The following is a 16,233-nucleotide window of genomic DNA, read 5'->3' on the forward strand; positions in this document are numbered from 1 at the left end:
CAATTATCATCTTCAAGGAGAAATATGTTTTTATATGATTCCTGCTTTGCCTTTTGCAAAACCACTTCCCAATGAAGCCTCGATAAAAAAGAGATAAATAGAGCTGGCTGTACTTCCATACCAAACTGGCTCTGTTCCGATATTCTCAATGAAGGGATGGAATAGCAACACATTCAGAAGAGGACAGTGGAACTTCACCATTTAGCCTGCTTTGTTTTAGAAGGCATCACATCAGATATGAGACAGACTCACTACATTTAATTAAATCCATTTTACCTATCACATTTATTGTCATGATACAGCAACGTGAGTTAATAACAAACCTGTAGTGGCATTGGGTCATCCGTAATAAAGGAAATCTTGAAGTTAGTGCAAACCAGTTTGCCCCACAGGTCATATTGACTTGTATCTGTTGCCATGCATTTTCTTACAAAATTTACTTCATTGACCACAATTTCACCTAAAACAGAAAAGGGAAGGGGAAAAGAGAAACCTATATAAATCTTGTATGTGCAGCGATCCTAAGTCTGTAGTACCAAGAAACCCTTAACTCTTTACCTGTTTACCTCTTCTGGGTAAACCTGGAGTTTAAGTAAACATCACTCCAGGGGAAAAAAGAAAACTGCCATTCCAAAATAGGCAATGCTGTGCAGTAGTAAAAGCAAAACAACCCAACAAAAAAAACCAAACCACCCAACAACCAACCACACACCACTCTCCTTATACCCAGAGATCAAAATCTGCAAATCTTCACTAGGAGAAAGTCATTGGTTTGGACAACAGTGTCCTTTAAACAGAGGCATATGTTTATGTACTTCAGCTAGCATTGATTTTTAAAACTGAAATTAACTGGCTATTGTTAAGTACTTTAGAGAGTTTTATGAACTTCATGAATTCAGAATCATCAGTCCACACCTAGTTTTGCATTTATAAACAGATTTTCAGGTGATTTCATAAAAATGAAACCAGAACACAAACACATTAAACATTCCTCGCCATTTCAAAGTTTCTACTGCAACCATCTAATGAAGGAGACCAATAATTTCCTTTTGTAAAACAAAATTTAAATGAAGAAGAAAAAAATTACGCTAAGTCATCTGGGATAAGCTACGAAGTGAAAAAGCATACAGCCAAATGAGACTGAGGACCAATTAAGAAGAAAATCACTATATGTAACGTTACTGTTCAGTTGCACAACAGAGGTTTCTGAAAACTCAACAGTAATTTCATTTTTCCTTCAGGAAAGGAACTTGGTCATTTATTTTGCTCCTGTATTGGGCTTTTGCTTCTGTCACAATCAACCACCTCCTGCTACTGCTATCTACCATAAAGAGCGCGGGAATGGGAGTATACCAGCTATAGATTTTTGTTTAAAAAAAGACTAAGGACTAAAGATTGCTAAAGCCTAATTTGCTCGTAATAGGTGGGGCATATTTAGTCCCCGTTGCCCAAAATGTCATCTCAGCTTGTCCTACGCTTTGCAAGAAACCAGTCAGTTCTTTGGGTGGCTAGAGCGGCAGTAAGCAGCTATCTGCATGCCCAACGAGCACGGCCAGAGCTTTGGATAAACCTCCCATCTGTCTCCTGATCTACAGAAGGTATTCTCAGGTAGTTATCACTGTGCCCAAGTAACCACACATCCAAAGAACTGTCTTTAGCACACCAAACGTGAGCAGAACAAAACCTTTTGCCAGTCTTGAGACGCAGCCTCTGCCCAGGCTGCTCACCCTGAGCTATTCCGCTGAGCCGCCCTTCCAGCTCTCTGGCCCCCAGTGTCATCAGGCACCAGCCTGGACATCCCTAAGGGTAGCAGCAGAGCCCCTGCTTTCAGTTCAGCTGTAATAAACAGCTACAACCATGTCTTGGGCTAGCTCTGTAGCCTTGAGCTGGCAGAATTATGTTCAGTATTCTGGGACTGTTTGACGATGTAAGGGGACAAGTTTCATTGACCTGCAATTATCATATACATGCATGAACTATACCAGAAGCAGCAAAGAGTTGTGAAAATGCTCTATAGACAGAGGCACTGGAGCCCTGAAGTCTTTTCTCTATCATTACTGAAATCATTACTGAACTGTGGTTAAATAAGCTTTCGATTCTGAGGGGAAAAAAAAAAAAAATGTATCTGACTCTTGACAGCTTCATTACAAATAGTTAAAAGTTCAGCCAAGTCCACAGCAACTGAAAACAATGTCTTATAATGGGGTACACGAGAATGACAAGCCCTACTTCTGATAAACACTGTAATGAAAATGTTTTCATACTTTTAACAGAGTCTGGCCAGCATTTTTTCTAATAAACTATTTACTTAAATAACTGCAAAAGCCCAAACTGTATATTAAAGCAATTAATTCTCACAGCTGGTGTTAATCTTCAACCATTCAGTGTTGAGTTCTCAGCCACAGTCCCTGTGAAGCTTCCCCTCTCCAGTCAGTTGTTCCAGACCTACCTAACAGTTGTTATTCTTCCCACTCTCAGCACCTCCAGTGGATCCCTGCATTTCTAATAAAAAGATACAGAGAGCCCAATACACCATGAAGTGCAACTTCCATAGGTATTTTTTCTCCATAGAACATTCTCTTATCTGTTAACAAGCGTAGTATTTTTTAGTATCACACAGGAGACACTCTTGCTAAAAGCACAAATTACTATTACCAAACTATTTCAGTACTTCACATCTCTGATGCTACAAAACAGCAGAGAAATAAGAGATCCATGCAAACTTCTTCAATTTGAACCTACTACAGTTTAAACATGCCTGCACCATCATTCTCTTTACCAAAGCCTGTCCTTTTTACATCCTTCCTCCATTCTTCATAGTAAGTGTGGCTACACTAGAACATGTTAATACTAATCCTACTTCAGGGCATCTTCATTTATTCTCATTTCATCCAACATAAATACATCCTGGATTTTTTGCTCTAGCTACTCCTTTGTACTCACGTTTACAGCCCTAACACAGAACTGTCAGTTTTGAACCTGACTGTTATAATATGGCAAGACAGAGTGTGCATACCAATTCCAGCTGAAGGGTTTAAACATTTACAACGAAGCACGAGAAAGTCTGCAATGCAAATTTAATAGATGCAGTTTTCAAAAGCCAAACCCAACCTTTTTTTTTTTTTTTCTTAAAATGCAGGTTTGGAATTTTATACTAACCTGGCTTTTATCCTTCGTTTGGACATCCATAGTGAGCAATATAAAAAGGTGCAAACCTTCCAAACTTAACTCAAATTTAGGAAAGTAGATAAACAACATAAGTAGTATGTGCTGGTCTTGCACAATGAACCCTTCTTGTATTTGTAGTTTACTAGGTGATTTTTCTATACCGGTGTCAACAACAGAGCTATTCAGAGATATTACACTGCACTTTTTTACAATGTAGCTGCTGCTTTTTTCCAGTAAACAGTCACAAGCTGTTCCAGACACAGAACAGCAGTCAACACTTCCATGTGACTCCAACACTCAAAGAACGATCTCAAGAGACAAGAGCAGTTTGTTTAAACTCTGACAGGAAACCAGAAGAAAAATTCCAGGTTGCCACCCTTACATATAAAGCCTAATCAGCTTTAACAAAAATATTTCTACAATGAATACATGAATCACAAAAATAACACCAGAGACTGGAGGATACATCTAGCTAATACACCTTCCACTTAACACAGCCTCAGAAACTGTTAAACCTCAGCAAGACCCTGCTAAATTTCACAAAAGCACATGCACTTTGACTGTTTCTTTGGATGCTGACAGAATTCATGTTACGGATCTGGCCCACCATAGGGCATAACCCACTGCAATCCAAATAACATCCGGAAGCAGCACGGGCACGCACGGGAACCGGGCACAGGAGAGGCAGGACTGGAAATGCTGCGCTCAGCCGGTGTGCAACTACATCGATTCTGTCTCCCCAGCCTGCAAGTCATAACCCAGGCTGGTCAATTTATTTCTGCAGACTCTGAAAACGCAATTCCTGATCGATAACATCCTAAAAATAAAGCATGTTCTGCACCATTTTGCCTACTGCTGAGCAATATTTTTGTCATTTTTTGTGCCGTACCCCCCAGGACCAAGTTTAAATTTTTTATCTTATGAAGGCAATAATTTGTAACTTACTATCAGGAACTGTGGATCTAATAATCTGCATACACACGGATCACAAAAATAGATTAAAAAAAAATCTTAGTTACTTTGTGTCAGTTTTATCACTATGTGTTATCAATAACAGGGCAATCAGTAAGTAAACTTGATAGATCTGAAAAAAATAAGCAAGAACTGCCAGAATTAGCACTGCATTAGAACTTGTAATTGGAAATTTCCATAAGGGTCTGGATTCTTTATAGCAGTAGGAGACACACAGATAATCCTCTTTCACCTATATAGCCAGTTCTCATGTTTGCTATTTTTGGCTTCTGTATTATCTTAGCTTAAAATTCAAGAAACATGCCAACAAAGAAGAGACCTCGAGTAATTTCCAGGTTTTCAGTTGCTCTCTGAAACAGTTGCCAAACACTTCCATCCCAGAGTTTCTAGCACAATTTTGCTACCTATGAATACAGAAGGAATATAACAGAACAGCATTATCTCAAAGCCTTAGTTTTCAGGGAAGAAAGCTGATCGCATATACATGCATGTTAAAATGATAATAAACAATATTTCTAGCAAGTTAGGAGCCTGATAGTTGCTAGAGGCAACAAATGGCTGAAATCAGACTTCATAAATGCATAATGCAAATCCTGCAGGCTCAAGAAGTTTGTAGGTACCTTACATATCACTAAGGGAACTTCTTCGATACTGTATTAGAAGCATAAGAATATATTTACTAGAATAAATTTCCTCACTGAGCATTGAAGTTCTAAATCAAAATCCGAGTATGTTTAGTGTACATTCAAGGTGTAACAGACATCAGGACAACAGAGGATATTAAGTATGTCATGCAGTCATATAATTCCTGCCTAAATTCATAAAAACGAAGCACCTGAATACACTCAGGAAACCAAAGCCCGGTTCCTCATTTATAATGCTGATCGTGATTATACCCAATTAAGAGAACAGAAAACCAGCTTCTTTATGTGAAAAGTTAGTCTAAAAAGTTCACAATAGAAGAGCTAAAATTAATTCAAGTAGCCATTTAACCACTAAAAATGCACATTAATGAGTTCACTTGTATTTAGAAAGATCTAAGTCTAAAACTGCTGCAAAATGACTGGGAAAAAAAATTAACTTCCGTAAATATCTGAGTAAGAATTTCCAATAAAATCTTCATTAATAAGTAAGTAAAATCCAGAACATCTTCACCCATTGAGCTGCCTTTTCTTAGCTGTTCTCTTGCAAAAAGAATACCAAAATTGTATGAGTTTATTAGTATGCACCAACCATTTAGATGTAAATGTCTCTAATCCACTTCTAAATGAATCTTCTGTTCAGTGTGCTCAGCCACTTCCAAACTTGAGAAAAAAGTATCTGTAAGCTCATGAAATAATTGTCTTTTATCTCTTTCCTGATTTTCATGAGCTCTTACAATGTATTTAAGGTATGTGAAGACAAAAAAAGCTGCACATGGTTGTAGATACCACCCATGTCCATCCCCCCACGAGTATTTGCCAATACTTTCACAATTAGTTAAAAAATAAGACTACATTTCATTTTCTGTACATCTGCAGAAAGCAAAGAAATAAAACAAAGTTAAAAAGTTGTGTCAAAAGGACAGCTCAAAACAGAGATTACTGTGAATGAAAAACAATTTGGACATGTTCTATCTGCATTAATTTTTAATAGGAGGGCCCTGGATTTTTGTCAAACTAACCACTGCTTAGAGAGGGGTGCGTTTTAAATGCACACCACTGAAAGAGCCTGCTTTGCCGATCTGATTGGAAAAAATGTTATTAAAATATCACACATGAATATGGTGCAGTTTCTCTAGTTTGATAACCATCAGAAAAAGAGCATGACAAGAGCTTAGCTCCATTTTAGAAATGCTCAGTAAGGGAAAAAGCAGAAAAAAAAAAGAAAAAAAAAAAAAAGAGTACAGACTTCTTGATAAAAGTCTTCAAAGAACAACTATTCTTTTCTCACGCACAACAAGATTAAAACCAGTATTTGTCCAATAATGGCTAATCTTCGTGAACCCTGTGAAAGAAACTGACGGCAGGAGGCAGCTGAAAAGATAACTGCTTTTCCGTGCTAGGATGGGATGCTCTGCAAAAGCCTCCCCCACACCCCAGAAACACAGGGAGGGATACAGGAGCGTAGAGCAGGCAACCAACAGTTCACACAGCAAGAAGGGAACATGGATCATAAGCAAGGCTCTCATTACCAACTAGATCCAAAACAAAGTATTGCAGTAAATTAAAAAGCTCATCATGCTTACAGAGTTGCTTTAATCCAGCAACTTTTATTCCCCCTAAAATGAAAGTTTCTCCTATTTTTGAATGGGAAACAAAGTTTTGTATTCCACATTCATTCCCACCTCAACCCCTGTGCTGGCACTGCCATTTGTAAAAGACTTTGTTAGTCACGTCAGAGAATTGATCCCGTTGAAAATAATTCTAACCACGTATTTTTCTTCCTTTTTTGACAGTCCTGATTTCATCAGAATTAGCTCTCTGATCCAGCCTGTTCTTCACTTGCACAAGAAAGTGTCAGCAGCAAGTAGCTAATAGGAATACACACCTGTGGTGAGAAAAATGGAATCAACAGCTCCTCTTGGCATCAGTAGGTATTTTTAGGCCAAACTAAAATAACCCTATAACCACCACTTCCCCCCCCCAAAAAAAAAAAAAAACAAAACCAAACCCAAAAAACAAAAAACCCACACACCAAAACCAAAACAACCAACAAACCAGTTTTAGCAGTTATTTGGTCAGAGTGCCTTAAGGTGAACAATAGACAAGCCAGTGAGGAGGGAGAGCGTGTTTTGTGTTTTGCTTATTTTTAGTCTGGCTATATAAACTACAGATTCCCAAAGCCTGACTTTGCCCAAACAATATAATCGGTTACAGTTTGACAGGACTGTGGTTTTCAGCCTCTTATTTTATAGCTATGTCACTAATACAAGTTACAGATGCTTTTCTGAACTTGTCATATATTACCGGGTCTAGCTTAAATTACTCTGGTTTGTCTTATTAAATAAATCAATACAGAAACACATGTTCAGAAATTAGTTCACTGAAGACTTACTTCACTGGAAGCAAATATAATTGCCAGGAGACAAAACCCCAGCAGTTTGGTCAGCTGACAATTCAGCCTCCACACTAACATTTTATCCCTTCTGGACTTTCATGACTTGTGGCATTAAATATATATGGGACAGAGTAGGCAGACACCAGTTACTTTGGGACTGTTTTGCAGAAGGCACATGCAGAAGCATAAAAATTTATTTTAAAGCATGTTTATCCTTCTACCTTTAAAGTATGATTACCATATTGACCTACAGCTAACATGTTGCAAACAGGAAAGTATTTTTGTAGATATTTACCGATACTTAAAATACATTACTAGTCAGAAACTTTAAGACACGTCCTCTGTGTATTCATAACAAAGGCGGCAGAACAAACTGACTCCATCCAGTAAAATCCACTTGTAAGACCGTAACTGGAACTTCAGCTTCTACATGCAGGCTGCCTTGGTAGTACTTATATCATGCCAGCCTTAAAAAAAGCAATCCCCAAAACAAAACAAGCAGTTAACTGAACCCAAAGCGTGCCTGAAAATTTACTTTGAGTCAAACAAACAAAAAAAGCTATAATAGAAAAGAGTATTTACTATATACTTACTGTAAGTGATGCCTCATTTATTCTAAATATAAGTCAAATGCTTGCTTTATTTTTAAGCTTCTTGCAGTATGAAAGATTAGTTCGCACAAAGCTGCTGTTCCAGATTTCAAATCTAGATTACGAGAGTTTCAAATTCTATTAAATAAAACATTTTGCAATCTTGGTGTAGACAAAATATACACATATATATATATATATATATATATAATTTCTACTTTAGAAAAGCTTTAGGTGATTGTGTTACTTTCCAAGATGCCATTCTAATTTTCTAATCTGGCCATTCTGAAACTAATTTTATACTCTTGTATGACACTGATGCCTGAAAACAAGATGAAATTACAAAGCTTGTTGCTTGTCTAATATCACAGGCTAACTTTAAAAACAAACAAATTCTTACAGCAACACTTGAATTTCAAGTAAGAAACTTGATGAAGGGAAAGACGCCTAACCCTGCAGTATGTCTTGATCAGCTGTGCAATGAGTAAGAGAGCCTTGGCTAACATGCCACAACACTGGAAATGAGAATCAACAACTGAATATGCTTTGGAAGCAATCAGAAACTGACTTCATACAAGTTCTACTCAATTCTTACAAGCATTCAAAGGCTAGCACTACCCACCATCAACAGGTGATCATCCTTAACAGATCAAGCGATACCTACTTGAACATCAACACTCATTCCAGAAATACACACAGAAAAAGGCACCGACCATACAGTATTGCTACTTGTACCAAGCAATTAAACAATCCCAGTTTCCCCTTCGAGGGGAGAGACAAACCCGATTCCTAACACACCAGAAAGGCAGCCCCGACAGATCTCTGGGGTTATGCATTAACCTCCCCAGCTCGGTCCCTGCTTCCTGCCCCCCCGCGCCATCACAGTGCACTCACACCGCAACACCATGGCCTCTGTTCTCCAGCTCTGGGACACTACAAACAAATGAAAATGCCAAGAAGGAGGTGCAAGGGTACAAAACAGTCAGGAGTGAACATACCTGGGGTACTAACGCACAAGATGTCCCACCAAAAAGTATTACTTTCCTTCTCCTATCACAAGATGTGTTGCAGCTGCTCTGGAACTTATGACTTAATGTACTAAGGATTTGCAGAAAGCAGAAAAAAATAACAGAAAAAGAGCTGGGAGCTAACTTGTAAGAGAATCAGACTAAAAGATTAAAACTTTCCATGATACAGCCTCAATTGGATTTCTCCATTCAGTTGCCTATCTAAGGGCACATGTACACAAAGAAGCAAACAGAAAGCAGTAAGTAGGTGGTAAAGCCAACTAGACCGGCATAATTAGATAAAAGCAAATATATCCAGTGGCAACACTCTCGAACACGGTATGTAATTCCACCTCAACAAGAATACAGCACAACTGGAAAATGTTCAGAGGCAATCAAAAGTACTAATAAATATATGGAAAGATCCTTTCCTAGGACCAACTAAGCTAGATGGAAGCAAACCAGCGAACATAGGACACAAGTCTGAAAATCACGAATCACACTGAATGGGGGAATACAACTTGGCATTTGCTATGTTGTACAAGAACTAGGATTTACACAAAGAAACTAAATGGTGGTAAGTCTGGAACAAATAAAGGTAGTTTGTACAACATATAATCGAGTTGCTGAACTTCTTATCAGATGAAGCTGTGGATGACAGAAGTTTACATAGCTAGCAAAAGCAATCCGATAAAAATCATGTAAGAAAAATCCAGGAAGAAGATTTAGATATGATAGCACTGCTTCTACGATGCTCTGTGACTCCCCACTTGGATCTCCCCATTACATTACTCCAGGAGGGAAGTCCCTAGGCCACACACCGAAGGAAGCAGGGAGTGCTGCCTGTCCTGTTTCTTCTCCTTCCTACACGCCTGCTGGCAGCCACTGGCAGCGAGAGGTAACAGCTGACCCACTCCCGCTGTACTTACAGGCTGTTCACAAACCTGGTGTGCCTGCACGCCAGCCACGGCACTGAAGCAGACTTCCACAACCTGCCCGTGGAACAGGGTGCAGGCACAAGAGACTATGAGTAACTGCTTTGCAGCTCACCACCAAAGTTCCTTTAACTTGCCTTAATGTGATCAAGGCTTAAAGATAAAAAAATACTATTCCAATTCAGTTTACTTCTATAATTCTACTGTTTGTACTTTTCAAAACAAAACCAACTAAACTATTTCCTGCTGTTTTGTAAAAATTTGCAGGTGACAGCTACTAACTTAACCTACTAGCAAATGAGCACTGAGAAACACTTGAAATTAGCAAAAATTCAGAAGGAACAAGCCTTTTCTCACACTTGACCAGATATTCTAGTACACAATCTCACGAAGAACATCCTGTGTGAGCAACAGTGAAGACCTTTTTGCCCGACCTGCCCAAAGCACGGTGCAGCACTGCTCAGGGGCACTGGACTGGTTCATTACCCACCCGTGTACTGCACCTCTCTGCTCACTGCTTTGCCATTCAAATCCTGAAAACATGCACTGCATTACATTCCAGTTATGCTGCGCGATGTTTTCAAGTGCTTAGGTCGATGTCTTAAAAATGCTACAGACATTGCTGTGGAAAACAGGCTACAATGGCTTACCAGAACAAAACACACCTTCCAGTTTAACAGCTTTAACTTCATTCTACCCTGAAGTACACAAGCTACTTTCCTACGAGCCTGGCAAGGCACTTGGACAGACTGACTGGGAGCCTACCTGCTATTTCTCTATTTTTCCTCTCCGGCGTGCTTATAAAACAAGCTATGCAAACAAAGGAGAAAAAGTGAAACTGTTACACAGGCCAACTCTTCAACTAGCTCTGCAAAATCTCTTCATCAGGCAGCTACACTAGGAGAACAAAACAGCAGAAAGAAAAAGAAAACATTTTTATTAACTCCATCTTAAACCTGTATCATGTGTTCTGGAATTAAATTATACCCAATTCTATAAAATTATTTACTTTTCCCTCCTGCAGTATCAGTGTTGCCATTTAAACCCAAGGTTTTTAATTGCTTTAAATTCTGTTTGTTGCTTTCCCTGATGCACCACTCTCCTCAGGGCACACAGTTCCTGAAGAGATGCATCTCTATTCCTCCGGTACCAGAGGAAACTTTAAAAACAAACTCTACAGGTTAAAAGTTGATTGCAATGTAAAATCCCGCCCCTGCCTGCCCCCCCCCCCCCTTTTTTTTTTTCTTTCTCTTTTTTAAAAACAAAAACCTCCTCACTTTTTAACCTGAGTCATATTATTTCCGTGTCTGGAACTCCCTCTCCTAACCCCCACTGTGCAGAACTACAAGTTAGACAGGAGGCTATTTAGCTGCTTTGGAATTCCAGTTTTCAGCAAGCTACTCCCTCAAAGTGACTGTTTTAGGAATCAAAAGCTTAATACATGTAGTTGCAGTTTTTGAAGATTACTAAATCCAGTAACTGCTTGTGCCAATAGAAGTTAATTGCAAAAGAACTTCTTAAAAACTCTACCAACTAAAGAAGCATAATAAACATTCAGCCACTCAGGTTTAACCCTGTTCCTGAGAGCAAAAGCCATTTCACACAGCTGTGTAAGGATAGGATATTAGGTACTGTACTTGCAAGGGAGTACAAGTCAGCCTTAATATAATTAAATTAATTGGAATGTGTCCAGAAACTCGGGTTATGACAAATCCAAAAGCCAGTCTACCCAACAGTACAACGTGTACTTGTTTATACACTTTTCTGCTGCACCATTTGATGACAGAAACAAACAAAAAAAAGTGTTTAGGCTGGTGCTTAACTTTAAACAGGAAGAGTTTCATTCAAGTCATTTAAAGTAAGTCACTTCTAAACTCACCACCACCACCCCTCATGCAGACTGATGCTCACAAAAATAAAAATATTTTGTCAGATGCTGTACCGAGAAGTGAATTTTATTATTAAATAATTCAAAATAACACCTTAGAATGACACAGAGGTAGAAGTTTTAGTTCTGTGGTGAGTTATACTCTTTCACTTTCTATATAACCTGGGGTGACTTACTACAAATGTCCTAAAAGCCACCAAATGCTGATTTCAAAGATAGTGCAGACAGGGGAAGTGATGCAAACATGGGATAAATATAAGCCAGTTGAGAAAAACAAACCCAGTCAGCACTATTTTAAGTGTACTTTGGAGTTTCACGCCCAATGAATGAACCACACTGCAAAAAGTTCCTGCACAGACATTGTTTTCTATAACTGCTCAGGCTCATGTCCCACAGCAAAGGCAAGACGTGTTACATTTTGAGAAAAGCAATCTCGTACTGCCTTGCATTTGCTGTGGAATGCCTCGGAGAAGAACACGCAGTCACTTCCTTGTGAGTCAAAGACCTTGGATGAATATCAACTGCAACATAACCAATAAGATGCCAAGTGGTAAGCAGAAGTTTTGCAAGCATAAAAATATAACTGTATTTCAAATACCAAGCAATCTTAGCAATGTATTTTAAGATATTTATGCCTCAAGCAAAATCTGTATTATTTTGTTGCCTGCAGAGTGTCAGTCAGTTGTTATTTACTCTTTCAGTTGAACCTCTTCCACAATATTCAGCATCCTAAGCTTACGATACCTCACTGGACCCCGTACCACTTCAGCAACAAGTCCCATATGAAGCAGTGTAATTTTTTTTTTTAAGAGTAACTTGTTAATTCTATTGATCACTTTGAAAGTTAACATGTTTTATCAACTTAGACAACACAATAGCAATAGCTTCCTACAATAGTGTGTCTGTGTAAATCCATATTTGTTAACATATAATCTGAATGGTAAGAAAAAAATGCAGTCTAACATTGTTTTAAACTCAAAATTCCCCTTGGAAACAGCAAGCCAAATCTACTACTGTGGTGTACCGTTTGCAATGAAAGTAATCTTGAGAATAGTAGACTGTTCCTTTGGTATCTGAAAAAGGCTTTTAGAAATCCTCATTGATCAAAATGTCATTCACCTAAGATTAATTCTTATTTAAAAAACATAAGTCATGAATATTTTTATATATTTTACATTTTTATAAATATGTAATTATGAACAGTAATAAAAACATCGCTTTTCTCATCCACAAACTAAAAACGTTATTCTGTGTAGCTTTAAACTTCAAATTCCAAAATGATGTAACAGCTGAATACTGAGTAAGAGTAAATGAATAAAGATAGCATTAGAAGTTTTCCGATACAGAAGTCAATCAAACCTACTTACTGGAAATGCTATAAATATCTTCCTTTAAAATAAAGCAAGATTACAACACATGCTGTGGTAATGGGTTCTGCACACAGGTAAAGGTCTGACTATCTGACAAAAATATAATTGTTAGTAGTATTCCAAAAGGTGTCCTAAATGTTATAAGACTTACAATTGTTTCACTTCAAATACTCGCAATAAACCCAAGACATTATTCCACACACACTGAAGCATTACACAGGCAAAATTGCCTATGTATTTATTTAGAGTTTCAGACAGGTCTGAACAATGTTCTACAGACACAAATACCATCAGATTTTCCTGCTTAGAAGGTACGCTCCCTGAAGGAACGTGCGAAGATTAAAATACACCAAAATCAATAATCACAGTAGAACAGGGGAACCTATTTACACCGTACCAATTCTATCATGAGAAACAAAAGGCTTAAATATATCCTTGTTGAGGCCTCTGTCAAATTCCTGATTTATGCCTACCTGGCAAAAGTACCGGTTCCAGTTTTTTAATCCTTGGTTCTGACGCTATATGGTCTTCAGCCTGACGGGGAGGGAAAAAAAAACAAAAAAAACCCAACTTACTTCAGAATCAGAACTTTACAGTCAGATATGTCTGATCTACCTGGGCTAAGGAGAAAGTTCAGCTTTCTTAGTTAAAACAAGATCTTAAAGAGCTAGGATCCAATCACAGCAACAGTTTTCTGTAAAGATATTACCATTTTTGTTTACGTTTAGCTTTGTACCAGAAGAATAACATAATATTTAAAATACTAGCATTTAACTAATTGTGTAACCTAGGCTATAACAATTGACAGGCCAAACAAAAACCAGTTTGGTTTGACATTCCAAAAAGGCTCAAATCCTACAAGCTTTACAGATAGGGACACTCAAGTTTGCACAAAACTCTCTTCCAACTTTTAACATGTGTGACTTTCTGACACAGGAAAAATTACCAAAAAAAATCCACCAAGGCCTACAAACACATACATGCCTACCTGCATTTTAATTCCCAACCTTAAAAATAAAACTATTTCTACAAAACGACCGGAACCTTCAGTGAAAGAGCCTGAACGGCTGCGGTTCCTATGCTGACAGTGGTACCGCCGCTCCACAGCCGGGAATGCCCAGAGCTTCCCTGCACTGACACTGCACTTTTACCAAGAAACCGTGAAAAAGTAAAAATGAGTCAACACATCAGACGTGTTGCTGGAAGAGGTCCCGCCTTGTCTAAAATAAATAATAAATAAAAATCACGTTGTGTTAACTACACGGCCAGACCGCCCAGAAAACCCCGGTGCTTCTACGAGACACGCTCGATGCTATATGCACTATATACATTATTCTACCGTACGTACACACTTGATTTTCTGACCTGTGCCGCCAGCCAAGTTTTAAATGCGGAAGGTACGCAGGGCGAGCGGGGTGCGCGGAGGCACCAGCTGCTTTCTGCCCCCGGCCGGGCCCTGCGCACGGGGGGCAGAGCCCGGCCACCTGCACCGCTGCCCAGCGCCCCGCCGCCCCCACGGACAGGGCCGCCGTGCCCCGCTGTCACCCGCGCCAGCCCCACGCTCGCCCTACGTGTGACGGGAAGGGCCCTCGGCCCCGCCGCCCCCCCTGCGATGGGGGCTCGGGGGGCTCCGGCGGCCGCCCCGCTGCCGCTCCCCCTGCGATGGGGGCTCCGGCCGCCCCGGCCCGCGCAGGTGCCCGTGCCCCCCCCCGGCCGCCGGCGCAGCGGGAGGGCGGCAGCTGGGGCCGGGCCGCGGCCGGGCCGCGGCGGCGCGCAGGGCGCTAACGGCATTGAAGCGCTGTCGTTACCTGCGGCAGAAGGTAGGACTTGAAGGTGGGTTTGGGCTGCCTGAGGGAGAACATCGCGGCGGCCGGCGGCGGGCCGGGCCGGGCCCGGGAGGCCCCGTCCCGCGGGGGCAGGGTGCCGACGCCCGCCGGTTCAGGCCCGGCGCCCCGCAGCCGCTCGGGGCTGCGCTCCCAGTCACACGGCGGCGGCCCCGGCGGGCGGCGGCGGGGGCGGCCCCAGCGCACCCTCCTTCCCCAAGGGAGGAGTCAGCCGCCTGGGCAGGCCCGGCCCGCGGCCGCCGCCAGCCCTCATGGAGCCCCCGGCGGCTCCCTCCGCCTCCCCGCGGGGGCGGCCGCCTGCCGGCACAGCGGCTCTCTACCGCCGGCGACGGGCGGGCGGCCCGGGCGGGCGGCGAGCTGAGGCGGGCCGTGCCGGGGCGGCCATGTTGGGCCGAGCGAGGGGCGGGGAGCGGCCCCTGTACGGCGGCGCGGAGGGCCCAAGCGGCGGGGCCCGGCCCGGCTCGGCCGTGAGCGCCTCGCCGCTTCCTGCGGACGCTGCGCGCAAGGGCAGCCCCGGCGGCGCCGCTGCGCCTGGCCGGCCGGTGGGCACCCGCTCCCCGCCGGCGGGCTTCGGCCCCGCACCCCGCCGGGGCCCCGACGCCGCCCGTCCTCCTGGCCCGCGTGAGGGAACGGCGGCCGCAGGCGCGGGGCCGGCGGGGGTCGCCCCGGCCAGGCCTCGGAGCCACCGGGTAGTCGACGCCTTCGCGGGCCCGCAGGGGCTTTGCCGTGACCCGGGGCGCCGGCCCTGCACACGGCCCCTGCGTGACCCCCTGCCGCGCGCGGGTGTGCTTGCTGTCACCCTCTGTACCGGCTGTGGCGTTACAGCCGTGGGACATACGTGATCCATGGGCAGACGGATGGGACATGGCGCAGGCCCCGCTCCCCAAGTTCCCCAGGCACGCAGGGATCGCTCACCTGAGCTTCCCTAGAATATGGAAGTAACGCAGTTGCCCACCTAAACTGCCACAATCTAACACCGCGATCCCTTTGGGTCAGTCGGAACAGTAACTACTCCTACGGCTGCAGTGGCCCGTGGTGCCCTCGGAGGCCCCCGGCGCTGGTTGTCGGTGAGCACTGGCTGCGATGAACTTGGCCTCTGCGGTGGAAACGCCACCTACAAAAGCAACAGTTTGGATCGGGTTGTGGTTTTTGTCGAGAGCCCCGGAGTGGGAGCACACGGGTCCATCAGCTGTGCGCCCTGAGCCACAGGGACGGCCTGCGTTCCCCTGCTGGCGGCCCGAGCACAAAGGAATGGGTAAAACCAGCCAGGCAGTCCACAGTTTGAGGCAGGTGTGATGGGCCAGGTAGGGTGAGCAGCGCTGATGGTTCCCGTGCCTGCTGGTGCTGCCCCCGCAGCTGGTGGAACCATCGCTGCGGTCCCAGCCATGAGCCAAGCGTAGTTCACTGCAAGGCTCGTGGT

The 16,233-nt window shown here is 42.6% G+C and overlaps 1 protein-coding gene across 1 annotated transcript in view; it reads right to left on the reverse strand.

The window, feature by feature from the left end:
• The window catches only part of MTMR10 (myotubularin related protein 10), a 41,338-nt gene extending 26,248 nt beyond the window's left edge, over positions 1-15,090 (reverse strand). The window contains exons 1-3 of the mRNA XM_037395350.1: positions 14,778-15,090; positions 13,443-13,503; positions 324-460 (exon numbers count right to left, since the gene is read on the reverse strand). Of these exons, the coding sequence (XP_037251247.1) occupies positions 324-460; positions 13,443-13,503; positions 14,778-14,831 (252 nt within the window). The 5' untranslated portion in view covers positions 14,832-15,090. The remainder of the gene's footprint in view (positions 1-323; positions 461-13,442; positions 13,504-14,777) is intronic.
• Positions 15,091-16,233: the final 1,143 nt, after the last annotated feature.

The sequence above is a fragment of the Falco rusticolus genome, chromosome 7, assembly GCF_015220075.1.
Source record: "Falco rusticolus isolate bFalRus1 chromosome 7, bFalRus1.pri, whole genome shotgun sequence".
In the NCBI taxonomy this organism is placed as follows: domain Eukaryota; kingdom Metazoa; phylum Chordata; class Aves; order Falconiformes; family Falconidae; genus Falco; species Falco rusticolus.